At 49.0% G+C, this 22,584-nt stretch overlaps 2 protein-coding genes across 3 annotated transcripts in view; one reads left to right on the top strand and one right to left on the bottom strand.

Annotated features, from left to right (window-relative positions):
- Positions 1-14,721, top strand: part of LOC135816658 (beta-catenin-like protein 1) — a 22,073-nt gene extending 7,352 nt beyond the window's left edge. Inside the window, exons 8-17 of the mRNA XM_065329810.1 lie at positions 455-524; positions 864-922; positions 1,969-2,117; positions 3,394-3,526; positions 3,678-3,726; positions 4,017-4,114; positions 7,375-7,455; positions 11,104-11,232; positions 12,568-12,640; positions 14,316-14,721. Of these exons, the coding sequence (XP_065185882.1) occupies positions 455-524; positions 864-922; positions 1,969-2,117; positions 3,394-3,526; positions 3,678-3,726; positions 4,017-4,114; positions 7,375-7,455; positions 11,104-11,232; positions 12,568-12,640; positions 14,316-14,410 (936 nt within the window). The 3' untranslated portion in view covers positions 14,411-14,721. The remainder of the gene's footprint in view (positions 1-454; positions 525-863; positions 923-1,968; positions 2,118-3,393; positions 3,527-3,677; positions 3,727-4,016; positions 4,115-7,374; positions 7,456-11,103; positions 11,233-12,567; positions 12,641-14,315) is intronic.
- A 397-nt stretch (positions 14,722-15,118) lies between these two features.
- LOC135816618 (vesicle-fusing ATPase 1-like) lies at positions 15,119-20,794 on the bottom strand. 2 transcript variants are annotated; one of them, XM_065329792.1, is made up of 4 exons: positions 18,909-20,794; positions 17,802-17,975; positions 16,410-16,798; positions 15,119-15,928 (listed from the first exon to the last, which is right to left on the bottom strand). In XM_065329792.1, exons 1-3 carry the CDS (start codon positions 20,643-20,645, stop codon positions 16,433-16,435), a joined length of 2,277 nt encoding a protein of 758 aa, XP_065185864.1. In that variant the 5' UTR covers positions 20,646-20,794; the 3' UTR covers positions 15,119-15,928; positions 16,410-16,432. The 2 variants fall into 2 exon arrangements, with proteins under 2 accessions (XP_065185864.1, XP_065185859.1); XM_065329787.1 differs by having other exon boundaries at positions 15,119-15,529; positions 18,909-20,793.
- Positions 20,795-22,584: the final 1,790 nt, after the last annotated feature.

Raw genomic sequence — 22,584 nt, 5'->3', positions numbered from 1 at the left:
CCATGATACGCACATGGTCAGAGGCCTAGGAACTGATTTCGCGAATGGCCAGGGGCCTGGGAACCGATTTTGCAAATTGTCCCACATCAGAAATTAGTAGGCAGGAGGACTGGCAGTGTGCCTTTTTGTCTAACTGGTATGTTGTGCCTGTTGTCTTTGTGTGAGTTGGGAATAAAGACCACAGTGTGGTGACATGCTGCTGTGCTGGAATCCTGCTCCCACGGAAAAGCAACGATTGTCTGCTCTCGTGTGTGCATGTGTGTGTGTGTGTGTGTGTGTGTGTGTGTGTGTGTGTGTGTGTGTGTGTGTGTGTGTGTGTGTGTGTGTGTGAGAGTGTGCTTGCACGCCTTTTGTGTGTGCACATGTGCATGGTTGCACGTATGTGTATTTGTGTGTGTGTGCGCATGTGTGTGTGTGCGCATGTGTGTGTGCGCGCGTGTGTGTGTGTGTGTAGGTAAGAGGTTTCGACGCTAACAAGTTGTACGCCAGTGAGATTCTCTCCATCCTGCTGCAGAATAGTACCGGTGAGTGTCAGAACTAGTGTGCGGTACTGTCTGTCTGTCTGTCTGTCTGTCTGTCTGTCTGTCTGTCTGTCTGTCTGTCTGTCTGTCTGTCTGTCTGTCTGTCTGCCTGTCTGCCTGTCTGTCTGCCTGCCTGTCTGTCTGCCTGTCTGCCTGTCTGCCTGTCTGTCAGCTTGACTGACTCTCATGCAACATATGAAATTACAAATGTATTCTTATATATCTTGCTCCGTCTGGCATAATCGCGCACTCAGTGTGTGTTAGTGCCTAAGTTAGTGACGTCAGTTGATGCTCTTGGCAACTAATCTCCCCCCCCCCCGTGTGGTCGGTGTTTGTGTGCAGAGAACCGGCGGGTGCTGGGTGACCTGAACGGCGTGGATATCCTCTTGCAGAGCTTGGCGGTATGTTGCTTCTTTGCCCTGTGCATGGTCTTATTATTATTATTATTATTTATTCATATTTTAATAGGGCAGTCCCTACAGACTCGGTCTTGTGATCCACCATTGATCTGTTGCTGTTGCTGCTGAACCGGTATGCTCGCCGTCTGCTGGCTAGTTTGACCTACACGTAACAGGGTTCTAGCCAAAGGGGGCGCAGTGCCCTCCTACTCTGTTTGCGCCCCTGCCCCCCCCCCCCCCCCCCCCCCCCCTACTCATTTCCTGATTTTTGTGTTTTTTCATGCCATTCAATGAAAATGCAGTCGATACGCGACTCAGTGGGGTGAAATCAGGTGTTCGCCCCCCGTTTCACATTGCAAGGCAGTTTTGAAAATGGGTTACGGCAAGAGTACATAACCCCCCAGAGTGTGCAACGCCGATCCAGCTCTGCATAGGGTCTTGGTCGAGCGGAATCGGATCTTCCGATGTCATGCGTACACTCCACACCACCGCAAGCCCGGTCTCGAGGCAGGGCACCGTTGCTTTTGATCCAAGAGTGCCCGCGACTCCCCGGGTTCCCCTCAGATGTGTACGGTATTATGACGCAAAGATCCGATTACGCTCGACCAAGACTCTATGCAGAGCTGGATCAGGCGTTGCACACTCTGGGGGTGGGGCTATGTACTCTTGGTTACGGGGTAACTGTTTTCCCTGCCCTCCCCCCCCCCCCCCCCCCCCCTACTATTTTGACCTGGCTAGAACCCTGCGTAATTGAAGTATATGTAGACATGTGTGGCTGTGTTCGGTACGGTAGTGAGCACACACTTTGTTCCTTGCAATGGAGGTGAATTGGAACGTATGCGGTGAGCTGCCCTTGTGTGGTACAGTGTAGTACAGTGTACATAGTCATTAGTGATCCTTCCACTGGCACAAGGAAATGAACGGTGCTTCAGTGGTTGTGTTTTGGTGTCTCAGCGTGCGTGTATCGCCGTCGTCTGATGGCATATTTCTCATGGTTTCACACACGCTTTCTCTCTGCTTGATGCCTGGTCCTCGCCGACTTTGCACAGGTGTACAAACGCCGTGACCCGGCTTCGAATGAGGAAACAGAGCTGATGGAGAACTTGTTTGACTGTCTGTGCCTGGCATTGATGCATCCGGCCAATCGTCAAAAGTTCTTGGACGGCGAAGGGCCGCAGCTGATGATCCTGATGTTGAAGTAAGTGGGTCTAGTAAGAATAAAAATAGAACGGTCACGTGCTATAAATGAAGTAGCATAACATTAGATGTGCAAAGTCATGATGCCTGGTCCGCTTCTGTCCTGGGTTGACTACCTAGTGCATTGCAGCCACGAGCCAAACCAGCTCAGGCTGAGAGTTCTCACACATGATTGCTTGTCCAAAGCGCGCGTAGTCTCACCTCGCCCAGATCGGTCATGGTCTTCAGTGGCATGTCTCTGGCAGCAGCGCTTGCCTTGCCTGCTGTGGCCAGGTTCGATAATTGATAATTGGGTCTGCATGATCTATTTCTGGCATGAATGCTGTGATCTCAGGAAATTGTCGAATGTGTTATTTTACCCGTTGAACGCCTAGGCAGGCGCGCCGTGTGTCACTTGCTTTGAACTATGTTAGTACTATTACACAGAAGCATGCCCAGGGGAACAACATCTGTTCTCCTGGGCATGTTCCCGGGTACTGCAAGTCAACAAATATTCGACGCATATCTATTTTCGGTGTCAATCAACACAACAGACATACGACGACCCCGCGGACGACCACGTCTGAGATGGATCAACGTCGTCAAGAAAGACTTACAATGCATTAATCTCTCGCTTCTGGATGCTGTGCAATCTGCTTCTGATAGAGCTGCTTGGCTTGAAATTGTCAACAGATGCGTTGACCTCATGCAATGAGTGATATGCGAACTGTCATTATTTTCGGCCGGGGCATTTTTGGCCGGAAATTTGCTACGGCCGAAATTTTGTTTTGCAATGTTCAGTGTGACAGTGTATACAGGCGGCAGCAGCAGTACAGGCGGCAGCAGCAGTACAGGCCGAACATTTGAACACGCCCAAGATTTGTAGACTTAAAGTACTGGGCCGAGGTCAGCTAAAACAACATGTCTTTGGGGTTTCGAGATTTTTTTTAGACATGACGGAATGAAGAATTGTTATTGTCGAGCACGTTCACGCTGTGCTTCATTCATCAACCGGTGGAGATAGCATCTGGTCAAACTACGTTCTCACACTTTGTTTGGCGGTCTAGTTCAAGCGGCTGGCGAGTAAAGTCACAAATTTCTGGAATAATTTGTTTTGAAAAATTTCACTCCGCCCATGTTTTAGCTGGCATGGAAATTCGGTGGTTATTCACGAATTGAGGAGGTGTGTGGGGGAGGGGTAGGAGGTGTGTGTGGGGGGGGGGGGGGGGACTCCTATAGTGCAGCTTCCTCTTGCCTGGCGTAGCATCACTGATTTTGCTCGCTTTGTGCTCTTGTAGAGAGAAGAAGCAGTCGTTCTCCAAGGCTCTGAAGGTGCTAGACCACGCGCTGAGTAACCCAGAAGGAGCCGACAACTGCGCCAAGTTTGTGGAGGTGTTTGGCCTGCGTAGCCTGTTCCCGCTCTTCATGAAGGTGAGACCCACACACGGCCGCAGCACGATCGTCTCGACGTGTTGCATTGCTTGCCTAACACACAGCATGTGTGGCCTGCAGGAATGGTGTTGCTGACTGTCAGAGACTCTGTTTGCTTCCTCTCTTTCTTTTTTTGTCGTGGCATGCCTAGACGCCTAAGAAGAAAGTGCGCAAGGGCAGTTCAAGGAACGAGCATGAAGGTGAGCTTGCAATATGCACGAGTTAGCCCGATGGTGTGAGTGTGTGCACGCCTCTTTCTCTTCGTATCCCGTTTTGCCTGCATCATCCGTGATACCGGCGCCTGTAGCATGTCCATGCATGTGCTCTCCTGAGACAAGTGCCTACGCGTATGTACAACCAAACACACCAGGGGAAGCAACAGAGTGGAGAGGGGTGGGTGAGAGGGGGTTACAGCGATATTTAAACCGGTTACCGTTGGTATACGTTTGACGTTTTTTCTCCCGGTATGGTGTGGTGTTTCAACTTGCAGAACACGTGTGCACGATTGTGGCGTCTCTCTTCCGTAATTTGACAGCGAACACACGGCAGCGTCTCTTCAACAAGTTCAAAGAGAACGATTATGAGAAGGTGAGAAGAGTGTCAATGCTGCCGAGTATCACCCGCACCTCTCCCATTTTGTATTCCTTGCGAAGTCGAATCTGGGTTAGGATGGAAGTTTCATCTATACAATCATATCACTGCACCTGAAAATGAAGAGAAACAACCACTTACAGTCCATTTCAAAACTATAGACGCGTACCTAGGCAAAAACCGTTATGCCAGCATCTATACCACATAAAATCTGTGATCACTTTGTGCATAAATTTTTCCAAATTGGGCGTCTGTTATCCAATCGTTTAGAAACTATATGAGAGTAATTGTGGAGCGGACCTGAGCAATATTCCGAAAACTATTCTCAAAACGTTCCAGCCGAATTTGAAATATTTCAAAAACACTACGCGTCTATAGTTTTGAATTGGACTGTAGATAGAATCGATTCCTGTAACAAGGTACATGTCATGTAGTGTACCAACCTCCTTCAAAGAAAAGGTATTGTTGTTGTCAGGATAACTATCCGAAGTCACCAATTCGAAAACCCACCACTCTACGTGCCATTACTTACTTATTCTCAATCCAAAAAAAAAAAAAAAAAAACCTTGCTGATCGCAAAGGAAGCCCAGCCAGAACTCCAAACGCCCAGCGCGCTTGCGCTGCCACAGCTAGTACAGGCGCGTGCTGCAAAAGGGGTCTCAGCGCAAAACACAATCATAACAGTCTTACACGTGCAAATGTACAACACAGCGCTGTAGTATGACCGTACAGACCGGCAGCTACATCTACGAACAAATTTAGAAGATTCAAAACATTCATAGCGCAAGTAAATAAGTGAGGCTTCGGCCCGCGCTGAGCAGAGAGAGAGAGAGAGAGAGAGATGGAGAAGCAGAGATGGAGAAGCAGAGAAGGCGATACAACAGAAGTGAAGAACTAGGCATTGATAGAGTGAGACAGAAAACAGAGGCAAGAACATGACAACGCTGCAAATAGGGGAGTCACGTGTGCACACACACACACCAACATGACAAGACGAAAATAAATAATCAAACAAGGTAAGAAAGTCAAGTGTTCAAGAGGCAGTCTTGAAAACAGGTTCGAATGATGCACAGAATTACTGGATCTATACCGCGGCTGTAACATCCCCCCCCCCCCCCCCCCCCCCCCCCCCCGCCGGTAAGCCAACCCGGGAGGCTTACCAATTTAAAATAAACATACCAGACAGTCTAGCAAAAAGCGGGAAGTCTAAGCATTGGCTTTTGCGACAAACCATAAACAAGTCACCAGTGTTCGCCGCCACACGAGAGTTCATACCTGCTTGTGTACGTCCAGCTTACACAACCGAGCTACTGGCCTGCGGTATGTACCCGCCTGTGTCTTTACATCCACAACACGTACACGACCATCCTTGCCGGGGTGAGTGGCGACGACTCTGCCGCGAATCCAACTCCCTCGGGGTAGGTTGTTGATGTTGAGTAGCTGTTGGCACCACGCCCGCCACCGAGCTAGTAGACTAGTTGGGAGCTCGTCATCCCAGCCGATGCCACTGAGCCATACGTCCTGCAGCAATACTCTGGCAGTCACTGTGAACGCAGCTAACAGACCAAGTGGATCAAACACGGACATGACGTGACTCAGAACCGCTCTCTTGGTTGGGCGTAATGACAAATCGGACAGCTGGTTGAGGCGTGATGGATGCACGGCGAACAGGAAGCGGTCACTGTTCGGGTTCCACCTCAACCCTAGCGCACGCTCCACTGGCAGCTCAGTGTTGGCGGTGAACGTGACGTCACCCACGGCGCGGAGCTCTGGGGCGATGCTCTGGAGGACAGTGTGCGAGCTGCTCACCCAGTTACACACCTTGAATCCACCACGGGCTTGAACTTCGATGTTCTGAGCCACCATCTTGGTTGCCTCAGCTCCTGTACTGCGGCTATCGAAGTAATCATCCATGTAGTAGTCCTCTTGGATAGCGGCGGCCGTCTCTGGGTACTGAGTAGCGAACTGCTGTGCGTTGTGTCGCATCACGTACTGCGCTGGTGCGGGCGATGAAACCGCACCGAAGATCATGGACTACGTACAATATTGCTCAGGGTCGCCATGGCGGCAGTTACCGCGCCATAGGAAACACTTTGCCGACTGGTCGTCCGCCCGGATGTGCACTTGAAGGAACATCTCTTTGATGTCTCCGCCGAAGGCTACCTTGAATTGTCGAAAGTGGAGTAGGACACCAACCAGCGGATTAAGTAGGTCTGGACCCTGGAGTAGCGCGTCATTCAGACTTGTGCCACCGGACTTTGCAGCCGCGTCTAAAACAAATCTCAATTTGCCGGGCTTGTTGACATTAGGGAGGTTCCGGAGTACGATTTTTCGTGCCAAAATCCGTGGAGGCTGTACGGATTTTTTATACGTCGTTTTCGAGCAGTGAAAAGTTCCGGGGTACGGAACTTATGTGTTTGCCGTCATTGCCTAGGTTACGATCGCAAACACGTCACATTCCCGCACTATGCCTTTTTATTTTGAAAATTTGTACCGAAATCAAAACTTCCCGCGAAAAATCGATGTTTCTCGTACCAAATTTGTACGCGAAAAATCTTTCTGCACCCGATGACGCAAAATCTCCATACGAAGCATGGTTCGTATGAAAGCCAGTCTACACGGATTCTCGTGCCGAAAAATCGTATGGAGCACGCCTGGAAAAAATCCGTAGCGCCCATACGGATTTTGGCACGGAAAATCGTACCCCGGAACCTCTCTATTGTACACCCCGAAGTGCGGTAGGTACCAGGTAAGGCCGCTGACGTTGGTAGCTTCATCGGGTGAGAGCTTGCGCGCGTATCCCTTTTTCAGGTAGTCATTGACCTTGGACTCGTACTTGGCTGCAAATTCTGGCTGGGCATCCATCTTCCGTTCCAGGTGACGGAGGCGACTGAACGCCATGTCGTAGCTTTCTGGAAGCTGTGGTGAGTCCTGCTTCCACAGCTTATTTTTCCGTTACAACCTGGCTCTCGCTTTTAACTGTGTGTGTGTGTGTGTGCGTGTGTGCGCGTGTGTGTGTCTGTTTGTCTGTCTCTCTCTCTCTTTCTCTCTCTCTCTCTCTCTCTCTCTCTCTCTCTCTCTCTCGCACACACACACACACACACACACACACACTCTCTCTCTCTCTCTCTCTCTCTCTCTCTCTCTCTCTCCCGCACACACACACACACACACTCTCTCTCTCTCTCTCTCTCTCTCTCTCTCTCTCTCTCTCTCTCCCTCTCCCTTCCGTGTATATGTTTTTTTGTGATGTGTAGATTGACCGGCTGGTTGAACTTCACGGTGAATACTACCAGAAAGTACTAATGGTTGATCGTGACATAGACACAGAGAGACGGGTAAGCCAACATGAAGAACATCTACAATCCACTTTGCTAATAGTAATAACGACTGCGGGTATAACGACAATTTGCGAATAACGACAGAATTCCCATGCCCAGTGCAAAGTCTCATCTAACTGTAATACATATAATGAGACTTCGGGTATAAGGACACTTTGCGAATAACGACACTTTTCTGATGCCCCGCCGCGTGTCGTGATACGCAAAGTTGACTGTGCTACTCTTTCTACATGTTCATGGTGGGCTAGCAACTACAGACAAGAGTTCAGTTTTCGCCAGTTCCTCAATTCTAGTTAGTGCTACAGGTGGACATTTGCCTCTGAACTGGCCAGTACAGCCTGCTCAACACGCACTGAACTGACCAATACAGTGTAAACGCGGTATATACTAGGGCTGAAAGGAATATAGTATACCGAACATTCGAATATTCGTTCGTTAAGCTTTTTAAGAACGAACATTCTTGAAGTGATGAATGTTCAAAGTGCAAACAGATCTACTATTTGGTGCTATATGTCCTTCAAGTTTCGTAATTACAAACTACAGTCGAATGTCACTTATCCGGTCGCCAGTTACCCGAGCACGTCGGTTATCCGACAAGCCCGGGAGTGGTAATTTTATGACTCTCAACAGTAAAATTCTAAAATATATATATATTTGTATATTATACGGTGTAATAAGCATTTACTTGAAGTAGATGTGGTCAAGTATGCTAACATGTATGTGTACATGGAGCAATTCATGAATATGCATGAATATATTTGGGTATTGTGTACATAAATCAGTGAAATCCAGCCATATATGCACATAAAAAATGATATCAGTTATCCAACATATCCAGTTATCCAACATGCCTGATTCCCGAAGTGGTCGGATAAGTGACATTCGACTGTACTATAGCGGGAAAGTGTGGCAAAGAACAGGCATATGCAAAAGCAAAATGAGAAATGTACACATGAGGCAATGTGCAACTTTCTTCGGTCAAGCAGATTTCTACATTATGCTACTTGGAAGTACAAGAGTAAACTAAGCCAGAGCGGCACGGAGTCCACCTGACAGCACGGAGTCCACCCGACTGTTTTACTTCATAGGAAGTGACACACCGTCAAAGTCCAATGCAGCATCTCTGTAGTTCTTGCCACTAGAATGCCCTGGGCGGATGTTGCCCTGCGACAACACTGACGCTCTGGCTGTTGGGTAGTTGATTCCGGACAGCCGCCCTCGCGCTGCCTTCTTGACTTGCGAAAACACGGTTTCAACTGCGCTTCCAGGTACCCCCGCCCAGGCACAACATAGTAACTCGGGTTGCGAGCAGTGAAGCTCTCGCAGAGACCAGCAAATCCGAAGCGAAGCAAGCGAAGAAGATGCCATGTCTGCCAACTGAGAAACTTCTCTTGCTTGGAACTAGTGGACACTCAGTGGGAATCTGCTAGGAGCAATCCATCTAGCCATGACTCCAAGAAAGACTAGACTTCCTTGATTCGTACTAGAGGCTGCGAATCAGACGAGCTGACTTTCTCATGGGAGAGGGTGCCACTCTCGAACAGACTGCTGCACGCACGGAAATACTGGATAGTGGCAGCTGCATTGATGGCATCTTGCGGTTTGGTATCGATGTAAACCGAAATCTCACTTATGACTTTGGTCTGTTGCATGATTTTTGCGGGGTGAACATGTAGCTTCGTCCACGCATCTCTCAACACGAAATTCTTTCGCAAGCCAGGGACGTCTCTTGGTACACCGGCCTCCTGCCGCTTGCATTAACGCGTATACATGGCAGCTGCATTGATGGCATCTTGCGGTTTGGTATCGATGTAAACCGAAATCTCACTTATGACTTTGGTCTGTTGCATAATTTTTGCGGGGCGAACATTCAGCTTCGTCCACGAATCTCTCAACACGAAATTCTTTCGCAAGCCAGGGACGTCTCTTGGTACACCGGCCTCCTGCCGCTTGCATTCACGCGCATACATGTCCTTGATGGTTTGCCATCCGAATGGTGTGTTCTGTCAGGCGTGACGAATGCCTTCGTGCCAATGGAGGAAGAGGAATGAAGAGTATTGACCATGCTCTTCATCTGGTGGGATGGGCATATGATAAAAAAAACAGGGTTTCACCTAGCCAGATGGGATGCTCAATAGAGCATGGAACACGGTGGCGATCTGGTGTTCCACTAGCTTTCATGGAGAATGCCCCGCGGCGGCCAAGCAGGGTCTTCAGTACGGATAGATTCGTTGCAGCTCCGTCACATACTAATGTGCACGTCTTAAAATCGAATGCGTAGAACAGCCGCATGCTATGAAGCACACATGCCATGGCGACCGTGCTATCAACAACAGACTTGGCAAGCGTGTAATAACGTTAAGGCCCCATGATGTCATAGTTGAAGGACTAATCCCGCCACAAGAACTGTAGCACATATTCTGGACGGGCCGTCTCATCTCGGCTTAGCTCCACACATCGTGGAGACTGACCATGCCATCAGCCGTCATAGCGAGCCCATAGATCTCCTGGCTGCGCGAACTCCACATAACCTTGGACACAACTTTGACTTCGTCGAATATAAGGACACCTTCTTGTAGTGGTGACATCTTCCCTTCCACCACAGTTTCCTTCTTGAACTTCTGGTATCGGAATGGAACAAACCGAAGGAAGAGTGTGCACACGTATATACAACTACTATCAATGCTTTCCCCTACAAGTGCAACTACTACTTCAAGGATCAATAGTTCCCCCTTCTTCACAGAACCCCCGCCCCTCGTCAAGAGTGTGCATCTCCCGCATGCCCTGACTTCAAGTTGACGTCATTCTTATGATTCAACGCGCCTCGCACGAGCCATTTACGCCGGTTGTACAGGGTGTGCATGCCGCACACGCGCGTTTCCTTGACCTAATTTTTGCAGGATAAATCGGTAATTATTTAATTTCGTTTTATAAATAATATTAATAATTTCGTTTTGTGTTGTGTTGTTGTGAAAAAAGTTCGATATTTATGGACGACCCCTAAGTAAAGACCCAAGCCGAAATGCCGTGAACAGAACAACTACATGATTGTACATGTATTGGTGACAACTAGAACTGCATGCCAGGAATGAACGAGAGTACGGCAAGCAACCACAACTGTCCCTCAGCAAGAAGGCTATCATGAAGCAGAGAACGAACTCAAACAAATCGCTGTCTTCAGCAAAAGGTGCCCATGCGCATGCATTCAGCTTGCGGCTATGTGCGTATCAAGGCTTATTCGAATTTCAGGATTCCACCCTGTGGTAGTAGCTCCATGTGCTCACAAAGAATGGCTGGACATTGATGCTAATGTTGACTTTGCGTGACAATCATCAGCAATCATCATCTCGCTGAGAGCTAGACCAAAATGGAAGAAAACACTTGCTCCTTTTGTGTTTTAACTTTTAACGTTAAAAGGATAAGAAAAATGTGAACAGACACGAAGCCACAATTACCAGATTTTGAACGTTTTCTCGCAGCAGTCTTCTCATCTCTTAAAATTCTGTCTTCTCGTCGTTTCATGGTGTTTTTCTAACGTGTGTTGTTTTTCTAGCTCTGCAATCTCCTGCATGTGCGCTACCATTCTGAAATCATGTCTGTGTATGGTGTCGGTTGCTTGCTCTTGTCTGTGCCATGGTGCTGCAGCGACTAGGGCAGAAAGTGACGGCAGAGAATGAGGATGAGTTCTACCTGCGACGGCTGGACTCTGGCCTCTTTTCTCTACAGAGCATTGACTACATTCTCGCCGAGGTCATCGTCAACGGTGAAAGCGGGGTACGTGCTTCTTTCGCTTGTAAACAGTTGCCCTGACTATTAGTGATTGAATAATCGAGTGGTTCACATCATTCTTGGTATTGGTACCGATTGTATACCGGTCGACCCTTGCATCTACGGGCCACATGATGTCAGCTATGTTGATTGCACTGTCCACAAGCCACGATCACTTTCTGCACAAATTGTGTCACATGTCGGCGATGCGAGACGACTCTCTATATTAAAACCAATGCCGATCGTGTGCAGTGAGCACGGTGTATCAGTCTAGTTTCTTTGTAACTGACTCTGACCTACTAACTGTTAGTCTTTACATAGGAGACTGACAACTATATACTGTACTGCCCGGTGTTTGAGACGTATTTAATACTACAGTCAGACCTCGCTTATCCGGTCCTCTTTTATCCGGAGCCCTCGCCATCCGGAAGAAAATCGTTGGTTACCGATTTACGGCATATGCCATGCATACGTACAGTATGTGCGTTCAATTATCCGATTCCCTCGCCTATCCGGATATTTTGTGGAGAACGGATGTGTGCGGTTAAGCGAGGTCTGGCTGTATTTGTGTTCGTGATTTTTTGCAATGAGGGCATAGCGCAAGTACCGACCCGTGTGGCGTCAAAACTCGAACAGTGTTTGTACATGTACCAGTATGTGGCCATGGTCCTCCGTGAAATGTTGTCCTTGCAAGCCAGCTGGTTTTGGGAAATCGTGAAAATAATTGAGTGACACAGATATTGGGCGGTTTACAGTACAGTGCTAGTGCGTTTATTTCCGTATGATGCCGGGAGAGGAGAGGTATGGGATGCGATGTGGTAGATACAATGTCATTTTGTTTGTAGCTCTTCATCTACAGGTTAGGTTGTTGCAGTGTATGTATGTGTGAGGCACTGGTACTTTCTGCTGCAGTGTAAAGTGTGTTGTACTCGTACTCCTGACGATGTGTGTGTGTGTGTGTGTGTGTGTGTGTGTGTGTGTGTGTGTGTGTGTGTGTGTGTGTGTGCGTGTGCGCATGTGCATGCATGTGTGTGTGTGTGTGTGTGTGTGTGTGTGTGTGTGTGTGTGTGTGTGTGTGTGTGTGTGTGTGTGTGTCTAATCGTGGACGGCGTCGTGGCGGAGCGGCTTCCTAGTGGCAGTGCTGACTTCTCTGGAACTCTCTCTTCTACTCTCCCCTGTCTCGGGGGCGGCATGGCCAAGCATTTGGCAGCTGTACACCAGGCCAGGTGTGTGCATGTGCCTACACGTATACATGTGTGTGTGTGTGTGTGTGTGTGTGTGTGTGTGTGTGTGTGTGTGTGTTTGTGTGCATGTGCCTACACGTATACGTGTGTGTCACAGGCCCGACCGCGTGCATTGAAGCTGCTGAGCCAACACGGAGACAGTGTAAGAACATTGAAGCGGACACTGAAAGGTATGTAGTGCCATGACTCTGCAAACACTGTTTACCTGTGAGTTGTTCAACCCGGCATGTGTACACGAACGGGAGTACAGTCAGACCTCGCTTATCCGGTCCTCTTTTATCCGGATCCCTCGCCATCCGCAAGAAAATAGCTGGTTACAGATATACAGCATGCGTGATGCATCCAAGATAATCAGTGTTTGATTATCCGGCTCCCTCGTCTATCCGGACATTTTTGTGGAAAACGGATGTGTGCGGTTAAGCGAGGTCTGACTGTTCATGTGCTGAGTCATGTCCAGCCCAGTTTGAAGCTAAACTTGGCACCTTGAAAATGAAGGATGGAGCTAATATTCAATTATTCGAATTAACACCAGTGCAAGAATATTTGGAGAGGAAATTTCAAATTCAATGGTTTAACCCTTTATGGGTCTCACATAAGCGTAAGGGTCGTATGTGACCCTTACAGGAAAATCGCATTTTCTTTGAGTTTTGTTGCTAGGAGACAACTAAAATGGTGCTCCACTCGTAGCTGAGGTCCAAGGCTTTCCAACGGTGTAAAAAACAACCATACTTACCATACAAATTTTTGCAGTATCGATCGACTGAAGTCTGGTGAAATTGGAAAAGACGACCATCCGCCATGCGCGCATTTCGAGAATGGGAGTGCATCTCTTGAAGCCGTGTCAGAAAAGCTTTCTGAGGACACTGACGGCACCAGTCTAGGCTGGATGTCCCTGGAGGATTTCCAGTGTAATGTCGTGAGAAAGAGAGCTCCGTTGAGTCCTCCTAGCTCAAATAAATCGTCCCCGAATGAAGAAATCAAATTTACCAACCAGCGAGGAAGCACAGCAACAGCAACTCTTACAAGGACTTGTCAGGTGCGATCAGCTGATTCGCCTGGCCGTGAGAATCACGGCACGCGTGACATCGCACCTGAGTACTCATCTGAGCGAGAGTGAATCTGACGCGAGCGGCGCTGAGGTGAACGAACCAAAATTGTGATATTGTGGAACTGTTGCTGCTGGTGCATCGCCGATGGCGAGGTTTTGGAGTTCAAGGACGGAATTAGGAGCATATATTCTTCACCAAGACGTAGCGCTTACCTGATTGTTTATCTTAGGACTTCAGCTCCATCACGAACTTGGTATGCACTTCGTGCTGTGATTTTTGTGTTTTTTTGTTCGCAATTGTATTTTCTCTCAACTTGAAGGGCTACCACGGGTCATACCCTTGCCTGGACATAGTCATATTTTTGTTTTCTGGACTCGTCCAGGCATACAGATTTTGAAAATATATAGTTTACCCATACCTACAACTCACAGAACTCGAGTTATGGCTCGTTGTTTGTACGCGTGTTTGCGTGACCACCCCTCACATACATTGAGTAAGACCCACAAAGGGTTAAGAAAATCATCTGTTGCATGTTCCCACCTGGACGTACTCAAATGGCATCACAGATGCCATACTCGTACGGCTGCTTTGAGGTTTGTTCCAATCGACGGCTGTGCCCTGTAGTGTTTTGGCAATGGCAGAGGAGAGTTAGGACCTGTAGGAGGATGGGGACACTTTCACAAGGCCAGGTACTCTCCTCCAGATTGTGGCTCTGAACGCCCTTAGTGGTAGAAGTTTATCGAACTTGCTGTGTGTGTGTGTGTGTCTGTATTGTTTCTGGTTTTTGTGTTGACAGAGCTGTCAGAAAGCATCGGTGATGCCGACACGGGCAACTCACTGACACGCGAGGCTGAGCGGCATCGCATCGCTGAATTGCTAACACAGCTATAGTTGCGAGCCTCGCCGATACGAGCGTTCGCGTGAATCTTGAGCAGTTGGGCACTTGACTTGGCTTCCAACTGATCTCGTGACCCAGTGTGTCAAGAGCTATCCATGCTGATGTTTTCCGGGCGAGCCCCGAGCAGGCCACACAGTACACAATCATGTTGCTTGACGGCTATTTTGTACATAGTGTATAGTGTGTTTAGCCGTCTGCACCGTACTACTGAGACCTGGTCAGTCGGTCGCTGCAGAGTTGATCTGCTTCATGTGTGGTGTGGCCCTGGCTTTTCCTTGTGACAACCACTGTTGTTAACCAGTTACCTAGCGGACTATTTCCTACCATCTATCCCATTACTGGGGAACTGTCTGCATGCTGGTCCTCTCCAACACCGCAGAGAGAATTCATAGCACTTGCTGCCGCACTGCGAAGCTGTGCATACCAACGAACACTCCCAAGATCACCATGCTCTGTCACGTTTCTCCTTTCCTATCGTGCGAATTGTAGAATGCACGCGCTCGATGTATTTCTGTTCTGGATCACGGTTTACTATTTCTGAGGCTAATTTTTCCCATTCACACACACACACACACACACACACACACACACACACACACACACACACACACACACACACACACACACACACACACACACACACACACACACACACACACACACACACACACACACACTTCTTACTTCAGTACAAACGCATGTTATCGTGTTGCTTTGACTCGCTTTCATGAAACACGTAACAACATAATTTAGGTCATGTTTGACAAGATGAATATGAAGAACATGGAATAAAAAATAGAAATACGAAATAAAACAAAACGCTGTTTGAGTAGTGGTCGTGCCGCAATGTCAATTATCTTACAGGTGCGGGCATGACGATGGCTGCGAATGCAAGGGGCAACAACAACAACACATTCTCTTATTGGCCCACAGGCCAACGTGAGAATAAAAGATTTCGTAAAAAAAAAGAAAAGAAAAAACACATTGCAAATCAGATCCTAAGTTTCTGTACCAGTATGTATCAACAGTGGCACCGGACACGAGTCTATCCGCAAGATGAAACGCGCTCTAGTTCTAGAGCAACTAGCCGATCACCGCCGCAGGTGTTGCCACTGCATGTAAAAGACGACGTAAAAGAGGCTTCAATCACGTGTAAAAAATAAAACATAACAAAATTGTAAAAGATGAACGTTGTATGTACGAGGTGATTTTTTAACATTTGGCATTTTTTAACAAATGTGTAAAATTTGCTTTTCTTCTGGCTGTTTCTCTGCTCCGGATGGCTGTATCGAAACATGGGTGGTGGCAAATGAGAGCCAGTTTATCGTAGATCAACATTGACCAGAAAATTTGGTGCATATAATTTAATTCTCCCTGCCACGTCGGTATAACTAGTGGTGGGTGCTTTGCCATTTTGTGTACAATATGTTAAATGAGCCCCAGAATGGACGAGGAGGGCAGTGAATTGCTTCCGCAGGGCCTTTGGACGACGTCAGGCCGTCTTGCCATCACTAGAGACAGTAATGAAGAACAGTAGGTCACGGAATACACTCTGTGAGAACGAAAACATGGCTGCGATGCTATGCTATCTATCCAATTCCACCGTATAACACAGCCACTAGTTACAAATACAAAAACACGGCTTTCGCAGCATACAATGCAGTTCACTCCTCTGTTGACATTAATTTTCATCCACTAGCAATCCTTGAAGTGATATCTGTCAACTTCAGAACATTGATGACCGAATATCCCAGTTTGTGATGCCATTTTACAAATTTGTTAAAAATGACACACCAATTATTTGAATCCTGAGAATACTATGAAAGTAGGACATGATTCAAGACACTTTCCAAAGTGGGATCATTCCCATTTTTGGACACAACGGGCATGAAGGATAGCACTTCCACTTGCAACAATTCATTTGGACGTAGCTTGTCTAGAAGTGACTGAAAAAACGTCATTTTACAACCATGTTAAAAAAAGCCAAATCACCTCGTACAGACGATGCTTCGAAATCAGAAGCGGAAGTCATCATCGTCCGTCTTCTTCTCGCGACAGAGCAGCTCAATGAACTTCTCGATTCGCCGCTGAGAATCCGGCTTGCCGCGGGCTTCATCAGCGACATGAATCACCTCCTTGATGCCAACACTGAACGACACGGAGGAGAGGCGGCGTATGAGATCGCTGACCTCGTCGCGATTCATCACATTCAGTTCTTCCAGGACCGACTCGATGTGCGTGCCGCATGTAAGAGTTGGCACGGCCTGCGATACACGGAAGCGCACCTTCAGCTTGTCAATCAGGGACTTCTGCGATGTCGTGCCGATCACAAGCAGCTTGTGGCCCTTGGGCGGTGGGTGGGCTACGCGAATGCGGATTTCCTGGAGCAACACAGACACACACAACACAGTGGTGAGTGACTCATCAACCAACGCATCATGGGCATTGTCCATTTCAGGGCCACAAACGCAAAACACACACATGCACACACGTGTACACACACACACACACACACACACACACCATTTGACACCCATCACCGGAGGCGAAGATAGCGATGCCACAGCAGAAGCCATAGCAGCTTGTGCTACACACACACGCACACACACACACACACCACACCATTGCACAGCACACCATTGCACAGCACAGTGGTGAGGGACTCATCAACCAACGCATCATGGGCATCGTCCGTTTCAGGGCAACAATCGCAAAACGCACACACATGCACACACACACACACACCTGTCCTGTAGAGCCACTGCCACAGGGGTCACGTGGGCCCCGGAGGGGCATCAGAGAGGAAGATGGATGGATGGACCCACACACACACACACACACACACCTCAGACATGCCCATCGCGGAAGCGATGATAGCGAACAGCTATGTTAGACATAGCAACTTGTGCTGGGATTACACCATTCAACAGCTTGCAAGGCTGATGAATTGACCGCCACTATTTTTAGCCTGGTATCCACCACACAGCTATTTGAAGTGACTTTTTCTGGCCAGTGAATCCCTATTTTTCATTTTTCCATTTTTTTCCTTTTTTTCTACACACACACCACACCACATACTCCGGCATACACTGGCTGTTGGTAACCACCCAGGAGAATGAAAGAAAAGTCAGGAAGAGTCCGAGAAAGAGAAGAAAGACGTGTGCGACCATAATTGTCGGGAATTGAACCCGCAACCTCTCGATTGGAAATCGACTGCACATATCACTGCACCATATGGGACACACACACACACACACACACACACACAATTGCACAGCACAGTGGTGAGGGACTCATCAACCAACGCATCGTGGGCATCGTCCGTTTCAGGGCCACAATCGCAAAACTCTGCCACAGCATTAACAATCGCATGCCGCTGCTTACCTGGAGCAAGTGTGAAGAGTATCGGCTACCGATCGGTGAAAACTCAATCAAATTCTCGATACTGTCTACGATCACGCAGCTCTTGTGCGCACGGTACGCGTCCTCGAAGATCTCATGGATAGCATTGACCTTCGACATCTCAGTTGTACCGCTGACGAAGAGAGTGGAGCACACCTGACGGAAAACGACAACAAGCAAAGAACACATCACATCAGCCGCATCAGTGGAAGCAGGAGTACACGAGACCAAGAGTGTGCAGTTTCTGACTTTGCTGCAGCATGGGTGTTTGTCATGGCGAAATTCCTGGACTGCATCGTAGTTGGCGCAGACATGCGGTGAGAAAAAGGCGTAGTCCGGACAACTGAGACTTGCTTGTACGCACTACATCAATAGAGCTATATAATCCAGGAATTTCGCCGGGACAGCAACCCATTTGAGCTCTACCCTCTTGTGGAAGCCAGATCTTTCCAAAATGGACAAGCCGGCATCATGAACAAATCAGTGCTGTGCATTATACAGTCAGACACATCCGTTTTCGACGAAAATATCCGGATACCGATAGGCGAGGGAACCGGATAATCAAACACACATACTGTATGTATGCATGACATTATGCTGTAAATCGGTAATCAACGATTTTCTTCCAGATGGCGAGGGATCCGGATAAAAGAGGACTGGATAAGCGAGATCTGACTGTACAGCCCTCACACAATGGAACACTGAGCTGTGCAATCGAACACGGCACCGCTGCTGATACTACACAAGTCCTCATGAACTTGGGTTTCATTCGTCAACCCTGCCATATCGGGTTGCCATTCACGTCCATTCCGTCTGAAGTGAGCATGTTACGCCTCGCACCACCACAGCTGGTGCTCACTGAAACGCGACCCAAAGTGCAAAAAAACTGGCGACCTGGACCAGCTCCAATTACATCACTTTACTTGTACATGTGTACGTCCAGCCGCATTCGTACCACTTCCAGAGCGTCAAGGACCGTGCAAGTCGAGGACGCTAGATTTGCACTTTAGGTCGGATTTCACCGAGCACGACTGTTCTTCCAACAACGAAAAAGACATGTTTAATAAGGAGGGCAAATACTCTACTAACCTTGATGAACGTGAATCCAGCGCCAAGCGCAAGGTCGACGGCCATTGAAGAGGCACCGCATCCTTCCTTACCGAAGAGCAGCAACGAAGTGAAGTTGTCGATGAGCGAGTCACCGTCAGCCGACACCATGTTACTGATGACCTGCTTGCAGTTTGCCTGCGCGTCGCTAATCGGCTGGCCCCAGTTGATGATGCCGCACTGCCGGTAGTACTTGAGCTGCTCGATGTTGACGCCGAACATGGCCTTGATGTCGGTGTCCAGCGCGTAGGTGAAGTCCTGAGCGACCACCTTCATCTTGAGCGCTTCCTCCGGGTTGACGCTGACGGCGCTGTCCTCGCCAGAGCTGCTCTTGATCACGCGGTTCATGGCCGTGGCGGTTGCCGCACGCACCAGACCCTCCAGCTCGGCACCGCTGAAGTTGATCGTCAGGTCGGCTAGCTTGGCCAGGTCGACGTCTTCGGACAGCATGCCACCGTCCTGCAGCTTGCGCGTGTGAATGCTGAGAATCTGCTCGCGGCCGTCGCGGTTCGGTAGGCCAATCTCCATCTGCACCTCGAATCTACCCGGGCGCAGCAGCGCTTGGTCGATGAGATCCTTGCGGTTGGTCATGCCGATCACGAGGATGTTGTCCAGCTCGTTGACACCGTCCATCTTGGACAGGAGCTGTGTGACGACGTTATCGTGGACGCCGGTATTGTCAGAGCCGCCACCTCTTCGCTTGCAGATGGCGTCCATTTCATCAAAAATGATCATGTGAAGGCCACTGTTCGCACCGGCACGTTTCTGCTCTTCCTCGGCATCAGCAAACAGCCGCCGAATGTTCGCCTCAGACTCGCCAACGAATTTATTTAAGATTTCCGGACCGTTGACGATTTTCGGCTCCCGAGCGTTCAACATCTTGCCAATTTGCCGAGCCATCAGTGTCTTTCCGCATCCGGGCGGTCCATAGAGGAGGATTCCCTTGATATGCTTGACACCGAGCCGTTCTATGACCGCTGGCGGGAACACGCGCGACGCAAACGCACGGCGAAAGAGCGTGGCGGCCTCCTGGTCCAGTCCGCCAATGCCCATCTTGACAAAGTCGAGACTGGTGCTGATAATGCCACCTGTCGCCGCCGCACCGCCGACATGACGCCCGGTCAGGTCAACACTCTCGCCCGGGTCGAACAAGATATTCGTGTCGGGAAGAAGGATGCCGGTTTTAATCTCTGCTGGCTGCTTTGCTTTGGGTCCCGACGTCAGCACGGATGGGTCGGCAGCTTGCAGCGATATTACCGTAAGTTTCAGCGGCTTCGGGTAATCCTGTGCCTTGAAGAGCAGTTGCTGGTCAACGGACAGTGCTAAGTTGGCATACGTAGAGCCCATGTACGCATTCATCTGGTCCGTGTCTAGCTTCTTGGCGTTGCGCTGAGTGGTCCTGGAAACATGCTCTATGCGCACCGTCACCACCTCCAAATAACAATTGGCATCTTTGAACTGGTACGGAGTCACAGTGACCTCCTCACCTTGAGCCGCGTTCACCCACTTGCGCTGGAAAAATCCAAGACCTACAGTGCCTGGCCTCACATCTTTGGAAGGCTCGGCAGTGACTATGAAATCGCCAGCATTCGATGACAAGGTGAAATATTGATTCGAATCACCACGTCCACTCAAATTGCTGGGATTGAAGCACGCACGATTCGTCGCTGACAGTGCATCGCTGGGAGCTTTCTCAACCTTGAACTGCTTCGACTCCATCGTCCCGGTTGCGTCAAGAACAGCGAAGAGAAATAATGGCCAGGCCAGCACACCGTGCGGCTCACTTTATACTATCACAGTTTATATTATTATAAGTGAGATATTTCTATTTTCATACTAATGTCTTGTCTTTCCTTCTACTGAAATTTCTGCTCTCCTCCTTCAAAAACACGCCACTGCTACGTAGATTCTACGTGGCTGCAAGTCAAGAGGCATGCATGGCACACACTGACTGGCTGCACGAACAGTCATGTACATATACGAACCTGCATCATGCATATCACGATCATGTCACACGGGAAGAAATGACGTCAGCCACGTGAATCCCCTGCCCCTTTCGCCTTGATATGTACGAATACTGTACATGTCATGACGCGTTATCGATATGCACACGTGCACGGTGGATCTACGTCTACGTGTAGATCTACGCCTGAAAAACATGATCCAGTCTTGCATAGTCAGCCAAAATGGGAAATCTTGGCTTGCAATGCGGCCTGAACCATGTGAACGGCAGAAGTCAGTGAAGAGTGAAGCTGAAGGTGAACCGGTTGTCATCACGATTAGAAAATGATGTCCAAGGCAAAGACCGACTTGAGTCGAGAGGATCGTAGATCTACAGCCTACGGCGCGAGGCTGCTCGAGAGGCATGGAAACTTCCCCGGATTGCCACTTGTGACAGGCTAGGCTGGCATTAGCAGCTCATGTTTCACGGAGAAATCTGGTTATCGTTAGGCCTGCAGCCAGTTGCAACCTAAACGTTACTTTAGTAAAGACCGCGGTCAGGGACTCGAGTCGGTCTTTTCCTGGTTCGATGTCCACACCGTGTGTCACAGGGGTTCTCCGTGCTGGGACTTTTTCCTGGGCTGTCGTCCGATCTGCCAAAACAGGCCGCAATGGAATGATCAATGATTGGTCCACTACACGGAATGGATCTTAATCTACATGACATAGTCATAATTTTTATTATTACTTTGACATTGGTATGGAGACAGCCGGTGATAGAGCAACATGGTCTTCCGGGAAGTCAGTAGCACGCTGTTTCCGAGTCGTGACGTGCTGGTATTATGATGAGCTGCCATTGCCAATCAGATGTGTGTGTGTGTGTGTGTGTGTGTGTGTGTGTGTGTGTGTGTGTGTGTGTGTGTGTGTGTGTGTGTGTGTGTGTGTATGTATATGTGTGTGTATGCGTGCGAGCGAGCGGAATCGGCAATGCCGGTCACAGTGCTCGACTGTCCACACCGGCAGTCCTGGAGTTACCAGTTTGCCGCCGAAGTCTGGCCGTGCTCAGTCCGTGGTCCGGATCATGTGTATCCAATCTACCATGCAAGGCGAGAACAGGACAGTGATAATTGCCGAGTCCAATGAGTGCTGTATCCCCTGCACAACCACCAGCAGTGCGTCGGACGTTGCCCACCAAGCTTGGCAGTGCACTGTCACATGACGTCGGAGCCACTAAAGTGGCGAAATGGCACCAAGACCGCATTAAGTGTACCGTGTTACTTTCATGAAAGCCTAGCAGTACATGCAATCTAGCATCACGCTGTACAAGCGATGTAGCATCGAGCCAGTAAGCAGCTTGAGCCAACCCGTGACCAGCATCAGAAACTCTTTGTCCATGTACTCTGTCTCCCAAGTGATACTGCCGCGTAGCAAGCCGTGGCAGTGTATTTCGAAGCCCTCTGTCGACGGGATTCGGATGCATTTTGAGGACGCTCGCACAACCTTTGTGGGCAGAATCAGGGCAGATATGACTAAATAGGGAAGAGCGAGTTCAGCCAGCAACGAGAAGCGTGCCAGCACATTCAGTCCGCGGCGTGACTCTCGCAGACACCGATGGCCGGCCGCCGCAGTTTCTGGGATGCAAATTCATGACCGTTGTAAGCTAGCCACAGGCATTAAATCTACCGAACTACAATGACTTGTAAACGGTGGAGATATT

This window comes from Sycon ciliatum, chromosome 1, assembly GCF_964019385.1.
Source record: "Sycon ciliatum chromosome 1, ocSycCili1.1, whole genome shotgun sequence".
Classification (NCBI taxonomy): domain Eukaryota; kingdom Metazoa; phylum Porifera; class Calcarea; order Leucosolenida; family Sycettidae; genus Sycon; species Sycon ciliatum.
The sequence above is the reverse complement of the archived record's forward strand: the minus strand, read 5'-3'. Positions and strand labels throughout refer to the sequence as shown.